At 34.2% G+C, this 8,297-nt stretch overlaps 1 protein-coding gene across 1 annotated transcript in view; it reads left to right on the top strand.

Annotated features, from left to right (window-relative positions):
* Nucleotides 1-6,714: 6,714 nt before the first annotated feature.
* The window catches only part of LOC125275462 (immunoglobulin kappa light chain-like), a 50,399-nt gene continuing 48,816 nt past the window's right edge, over nucleotides 6,715-8,297 (top strand). Inside the window, exon 1 of the mRNA XM_048202422.1 lies at nucleotides 6,715-6,790. Within this exon, the coding sequence (XP_048058379.1) occupies nucleotides 6,718-6,790 (73 nt within the window). The 5' untranslated portion in view covers nucleotides 6,715-6,717. The remainder of the gene's footprint in view (nucleotides 6,791-8,297) is intronic.

Raw genomic sequence — 8,297 nt, 5'->3', positions numbered from 1 at the left:
TTCAAGTAAATTTTGATTCTCTTAAGCATTTAGTTCACTTATATGATATTTTACATTTTTACACAACTTTTATATTTTTATTTTATATGGTATTTACAGTCCTATTTTACTTACAGCAGTATCAATGCAGTATGTAATAAAATCAATAATAGTAATCTCTAAATATGCTACCAATTCAGATCCACATTTATTCTGCACTTACTTTTCAACTCTCAGTTTGGTTCCTCCATCAAAAATCCTCCACAATAATTAATTCTCATTCACTGCAAAAACCTCCAGAATATTCTGAGCGCCAGACACGTTTTAATTAAACCTTGATGATTAACCCATAGTTAAAGTATGCATATATTATAATGCCCATCATATGAGAGAGAAGATATTTCAGTTCAAGGGTTTTTCCACTGTAATGATATTTTGCATTGGCAGCTCATGCCTCAGAGCAAAGTTAGTTAGTTAGTTAGTTTTTATTTGACAAGCCTTTATAAAAATTGTACAAAATAACAAGTATCCCATACACTTCATAAAAAACTGTCGAGGATAAAACACAATAAAGCCACTGGCTTATTTCCATTGCGGCCCTCGATGTTAATATAAAGAATAGAGGCTACATACAGAAGTAACAGAGCAACAGTATCTCCCAATCAACATATAAAATAAAAATACATTCACTTATGACAATAGACACACCACAAAGCAAGCTAGCTTATATCACCAAACAACCATCTTTTTACCAAACTTTTAAATCTCCCAAAATCTTTTACTCCCTTTAATGACGCTGATAATTTATTCCATTCAATAGCACTAGTATATAGAAAAGTATTCTTCCCTACCAAACTTTTAAATTTGCATGGACAAATATTAAAATTTCTTCCCCTAGTACCATAAGAATGCTGTTGTCTCACCATGTAAAAATAATTTTCTAAATAACTTGGAACTACATTATTAACAATTTTATGAGTCATACCCAATTTTAAAAAAAGCAACCTTTTTTCCACAGTCAATAAACCCAACTCCTTAAATGATTCACTATACAAATGTGTTCGTGAATGCACTTTTAAAATAATTCTAACTAATTTATTTTGAGCCTTTTGCAATTTATCTTTCATACCTTGAGAACAACTACTGTACCAGGAGGTAGCATAATCAAAATGGGGCTGAATCAAGGCTCCTGCCAACAATTTTAAGGACTGAACATCCAATAAGTCAGCTTGCCTAGCTAAAAATTTTACCACATATTTTTGTAAATACCTTTCTAGCCATAAGATCACCTGATAATTTATTATTAAACAACCCAAATAGTTTACTACATTTTTTGCCTCTATTTCCATATTGTTAATCTTAATCAAAAAAGTACCATCCTTATTCAATTTCCTTTTAGATGCAAAGAGAATGGCCTCAGTTTTGCCTGAATGTAGGGAAAGCTTATTATCTAAAAACCATTTGGACATCTCTTGTAACTGTGAATTCATTATTTCCTCTAAGACCCCCTTATCATGATGAAACACTAAAACTGCTGCATCATCAGCATAAAGAAAAAGTTCCTCTGAACATGCTACTTTAAGGTCATTTATATATAAAAGAAAAAATAAGGGACCTAATATACTTCCTTGAGGAACTCCACAATTAATAAATAAAGGACTAGATAATATACCCTTAATATCAACCCTCTGACTCCTATCATCAAGGTAGGACTGAACCCACCTGAGGGATTTCTCATCAAACCCAACAGCCTTTAACTTGTACATTAAAATCTTATGGTCTACGGTATCAAATGCCTTCTGAAGGTCCAACATAACCATCCCACAATATTTTCCATTGTCAACCGCTTTCCTTATTTTATCTGTCATATATAATAAACAAGTTTCTGTTGAATGTAAAGGCCTAAAACCAGACTGTAAATCGTACAAGATATTACTTTTACGAATATAACTTTCAATCTGGTCATAAATAAGTCTTTCCATAATCTTAGACACCACACCTAAGACAGAAACAGGCCTATAATTAGCCATATTTAACTTACAACCCTTTTATATAATGGTATAACTCTAGCACTTTTAAACTCTCTTGGTATTTTACCTTGCTGAACTGATAAGTTTAAAATATATGATACATAAGGAGCAGTTACTCGAAATATTATCAATCCCAGGAGCCTTATTTATTTTTAATTTGTTTATACATTTAAAAACGTCACTTTCAGTAATTGATCTCAACTTAAAGGAATCCTGAATAATTCCACGCTGCCGATAAAAAGATTGCACTTGCTTTTCATTATAAATATCAGGTCTTCCTGGAAGATAATTATATAATTTACTAGCTAATGATATAAAATACTGATTAAAATGTCAGCAACTTCTTTGGGATTAGAAATTAAATTCTCCTCCACCTCTATATTAAATTTTGAAGACTTCATATTTACCGCATTTGAATAACCTAAATTCTTTAACACTCCCCAAAGCTTTTTTGGTTCATGTCTATTTTCATTTATCTTATCCTTAAAATAATTTCTTTTTGCTTCTCTTATCATATCCCTAACCTCATTTCTTCTTAATTTATAAAGCTCAAAACTACTAACTTCCAAATCATTCTTATACTTCTTAAAACAGTCATTCCTTAATTTCAGCCGACCTAATATTTCATTAGAGATCCAAGGTTCTGATCGTTGTTTAACTCTTACTTTCTTAACAGGAGCTACCCTATCTAAAACCTGACAAAATAATTCCTTAAAACACACCCAAGCTTTATCAACATCCTTACAACCCAATACATATGACCAATCAACCTTTCCCAATTCCTCACAAAATAAACCAGGTCTATATTTATTCATAGATCTCACAGATACAGTATTATGTCCATTAAATTTGGTCTTCAACACTTTTCTACATATATAAATTAAACAGTGATCACTCATACAACAATCAATAACGCCACTACAGCCTATCTTCACTGAGTCAGATACCAGTATTACATCAATAACGGACTGAGACTTTGGCATAATTCTAGTTGGCACCTTAATAATTTGTTTCAATGCAAAAAAATCACAGAAATTTTTAAAGGACTTATACATTACAGAGTCACTTTTCAACATATCCGTGTTTAAATCCCCACAAATTATGACCTCTGAATCATGGAATTTCAGACCTTCATTTAAAACCCCTTCCAGCAACTCATAAAAATCACTCTGATCAGGTGGACGATATAGTGATCCAATTAAAATAGGCTTGCTTTTTGGTAATAAAATGTCCATCCACACAGCCTCAATACAAGCACAGTCCAAATCATTTCTAACATTGTACGTCAAATCAGATCGGACATATACACATACACCTCCTCCCTTACGATTTCGATCTCTTCTTATCAAACTATAATTTGCAATTCCGATTTCAGAATCCAAAATCGAATCGTCCAACCATGTCTCGCTACACCCAAGTACTGACAACTTGAGCTCAGAACATAGCAGTCTTATCTCCGTGATCTTTGGAAGTAAGCTCCTAACATTCAGATGAGCGATGAGTAGACCCTTTGAGGTCTACTTATCGGGTCTATACCGTAGACAGCTTCCTCCCGAATAGAGCTTACCGATTCATCCAGATGCTTGAACACCATCGCCCGCTCACGCCGCAAGGGCTCCACATAATCGGGGCTTGGCTTTAAATCTACCAACCTGGAGCAGGCCTCAGAATCGGCAAAACCATCAATCGCCTCCTGACGCAATACAACTCTGTTATCCTTGTAGAAAGGAGCCATGTTCTCCCAATTTTCGGCAATATAACTCCATTCCGCTGTAATCCCGGATCGTTGGTCCTCCTTGCCACCTGCAGTCAGCACATCCAAGTAAGGTTTCGTATCACTAAGGCTTCGCTGATAATCATCTCTCGTGGTAGGACCGGGGCATTGATGTATGTCTCCGGACAAAAGCAAACACAAAAATATAACAGTCCCTGCACATCTCTGATTCCGTTTTTCTCCACTCTTCCTCCTCATACACGGAGCTGACCATGAGTGAGAAATAAACGTCTCATATACGACATTCGTTCCAAAGCCAGAAAGTTTTTAATTGATCACATTTTCATTTTCTTGCCTCAAAATTTTAAAATGCCTTTCTGTGGGCGCTTTCAAACGATAAAACAAACTATAAAAAAGAGTAATGATTAGGAGAACAGTTTGCACTCCACGCCTGCTTGCCGCCATCTTGCCGTCCTGTGAACGATTTTAACACACAAGATTTGTCCACTCTAAAACAGAAGCCAATATGATTCTCTTCATCTGGGCATTATACTGCATCCGAGGTAATAAAACATTTTTCCTGATGCACCTATTTTCCTGATGCACTCATATCTCGCAGGATCTTTGGGGCAGGTCATTCTGACATGAGTTTAAATCAGTTCAGCTTGGTCAAACAGTCTCTATTGATTGTAAGATCAACACTGTTATAAGCATCCTGGGGGTTCAGTACAGGCTCTGAAATGAGAACAAACAAGGTTAGCAATGACATACACACAGATGTACTCTTCTTATGTATTCTTGTTTAGTCTAAATTCTTCCAACCCATATCTGCCCTATAATAGAATTAATCAATTCATTTCTTGCTGTTCCTGTTACATCTCTTTTTTTCCCCAGATAAATAAATTGTATTCTATATTTTTCATATTTAATACAGTGCTTCACATACAGAAAATCATATATATCTCTATAGATACATTTTGTTCATTATGCAAAGATAAAACTCCATTGTCACACAAAGTAGAAGCAGAAATGCATATTCTTTAGTTATGAAAAAATCTTCTAATGTAGATAAATAGCTGTCTAACTCTAAGATTAGATTGATTCAGTGATTCTCACATAACTGCAAGTACATCAATATATAAACTTTTAAACTGTTATGTTTCAAACCTTAGAAAATATTTATATTTTCTGTTTATATCATGTCTTAACATGAGTAAATATTTGTATAAACACAAATGGATTCAACAACTGCACTCTAAAAAGTAATTCAGAGGACCTGTTGCTACATGGTTACATGGTTTGGTACTGCAAAGACAATCTGCTGTTCTTCCTGTCTCCCTGTAGCACTGTGTTACATTACGAATATTGCGGTTTATTGCTGTGGCCACATCTGCAGTCCTCATGCCTTCCTTCAGCATGATTATGAAACGTTTGTGCAGGTGTCAATAAAGTCATGTCAGTGCCAAAAATTATACAAAAGTTAGAGATAGCTACAGACGTTTGATTCTAACTTTGGGTGTGAGAGGTCCTGGGTTCAAATCCTGTATGAGCCTGATTTTTCACTGTCAAAAGTTAGGAGAAAAGAGTCAAAATGATGATTGGCTATAAAACATTTAAGTTTCAACTAGACTCGTAGTCTAACTCACAGGTAAATCTGAATTTAAACCTGACCAGTAGCCAAGAGACAAAATTACATCTTCATTGTCCAATTGGAGTTTGGACACTACTGTTTTTCAAGGAAAAAATCATTTTTAAGCATATTTGGTCTCTTAATTGAGTGTTGACATAAAAATGAGGCATATGCTCCAATAAGAAATTTATGTTCTCAGAAAGAACAATATTATCATTATTGTAATATAAGCCTAAATGTCAGATCATTATTTAATGTTAATTCAAAATTTTAGAAATGTCATAAAACAAAACTGTAGGCTATATCTTCTTTTCTCTATGGACCCCCCATTTTTTACCATCACAGACCCCTGGTTAAAACCCTGGTTGTCACATGGACAATGTGTCAGTGGTCTGTAAATGTTTATGTATGGACCTGTGAGTTTAATCTTTTAGTGGGTATATGCAGTAAGAACAATTAACTGGTGAATCCAGTTAACCTTTGCCTATAAGTTCAAAAAATTCAACAGTTCAAAAATTCTAAAACAGTTCAACAGTAGATTTAATCTTTAAAAACTTCAGGCTCATCCAGGATTTGAACCCGGGACCTCTCGCACCCTAAGCGAGAATCAGAGGCCAAGGATTGTTGAATGGTAAGTAATGCCATGTTGCACACATGAGATCCAGGCCCACTGACAACATAGACGTTCTGTTGGAGTTCTTGGTGCCATTTAGTGTCTAATGGCGACATCTAGTGGTTAATAATCAGATGTGAGGTTCCGCAGTGAACATGCCTTCTATTCAGAATAGATGTGGCCAAGGCCGATTTACCTCTTATTGTGACATACTGTATAAGCAGAATAAAGTTTTACCCCCTGGATGCCCTGGATGTGGTATACCTTTGGGTAAATTTGGATTTATGTTTAAACAAGGCTGTGCAGATAGATACAGTTGTTATATTGTGCAATAGGCTACTGTAATAGTTGGGTATAACTTTGAAAATACATCTTTCTAAAATATTTCTGGTGACACCATAACGGTAGTCACTGTTGTGAAAGTTATGTGACATAAGAGCCAGAACAATTTAAATTGTTTAACTCTGCACAATGACTCTACATCAACTCCTCAAGCCCCCAGTGTTACAGCAGAACAAAAGTAAAATCAGTTAAATTGATTATTGGCCTACTTTTATTTGTCAGCAACTGAGATCTTTTTAAGATGTTCAAGAAAAACTGAAATATGAAATAACTGAAATATAACTGATAATTTGTTCTCAGAAAGGACATTTACATTAGAGACACTTTGCATTGGAGCTGCATGCTTCAGTGCTCTGGAGGTCTTTATAGATCTGTGAGTTTATGATTTTATGACTGACATCTCTCCTTCATGATAACAGATCCAGAAGCAAACATGACTTTAATAGCCGTCATTATTTGGACACTCACAACCTGCACCTGGAGTAAGTATATAAAAATAATCAGCTGATGTAGGCCTACAGAAAGATCAAACTTTAGACTTCATTTATTGTAAATATTTTCATTAAAAAAATATATGCTCTTTCATATATTAATGTTTTTAACCTTTGCATGTGAAGTGAACATAATGTTAACATTAAACTTTAACCAATGGTTTGATTTTTGATTCAAGTTCTTAATTATCATTGATTAATTAGCATTTGATGTGCAAAATATGGAAACAGTCTTTGTAGTGCAACAGTTGCCTTATAACTAAGTGTTAGGCTTTTAAATGTGCTCATCAGTTTTATATTATTCTCCAGTTGTTTTCTCTCTCTTCAGGTTCTGTGGGACAAACTCTGACTCAATCTGAAGATCAAACAGTTCAGCCTGATCAGACTGTCACTATTAGCTGTAATCATAAACCTGCAGTATTCTGTGTTAAAAAAGATACCACTCAGTATTGTATGGCCTGGTATCATCAGATTCCTGGAGAAGTTCCTAAACCCCTGATCTATGCCACATCAGACAGAGCTTCAGGTGTTTCTTCTAGATTCAGTGGCAGTGAAAGTGGAAACCACATGGATTTTACTCTGACTATCAGTGGAGTCCAACCTGAAGATTCAGGAGTTTATTACTGTCAGAGTGCACATAACAAGGGAGACTCAAAGAACCCCGACTGGGTGTTCACACAGTGTAAAAGCATCATACAAAAACCTCTTTGGCTGAAACTTCAGTGCTGCAGCTTTGAGGTTCTGCAGATGTTGATATTGAAGATCATTATTCACCTCACTGACTTTACACACAAACACACAGATACACAGAAAGCTGGTTAAATGAACCTCAGCACATTCTACAGATTTTATAAATAACATCAGAATATCTCAAACATGAATTATGCATGAATTTAATCAAATCAAATCAAAAATCAAAATCAAATCTTTAAAAAGTTTATTTTCACAGCATTAATGTGTAATATTCATACCGATTACATGCAAACTATTAGAATCAAAATAAATAATCAAAATAAAAAAAATGAAAATAAAAAAAAATACTATAATATTTATATGTGGCTACAAGAAATATACACAATGATTAAAAAAGCTTTTATTTAGCAAAAAAAGAAAAAAATCACACAAAACATACAAACCCTTTTATTAAAAGGTTATCTTATTTTTTAAGAAATGAATACTTTTATTCAGCAAGAACACATTAAGGCTAAAATTTCACTTATAAATTTTCACTTATAAATACAAACCAAGATAAGTTTTATGCCAAATATAAGAAAACAAACAACAACAACAACAAAAAAAACGAAGCACAAGTTCAAATTTTTGTACATATAAAATCCAAATTTTTATCATCATAAAATCACCTTGAGCGAGCAGACTGAGTGTCCACAGCATTAGAATCAGAGACATCTTTGTTTTGTGTGTGTGTTGGTGTCACACACTGATCATCAGTGGAATTTTAAGCACAGTATTCAGTTCATATGCAAAACACTCTCAAAAA

Source organism: Megalobrama amblycephala, linkage group LG9 (genome assembly GCF_018812025.1).
Source record: "Megalobrama amblycephala isolate DHTTF-2021 linkage group LG9, ASM1881202v1, whole genome shotgun sequence".
NCBI lineage: Eukaryota > Metazoa > Chordata > Actinopteri > Cypriniformes > Xenocyprididae > Megalobrama > Megalobrama amblycephala.
The sequence above is the reverse complement of the archived record's forward strand: the minus strand, read 5'-3'. Positions and strand labels throughout refer to the sequence as shown.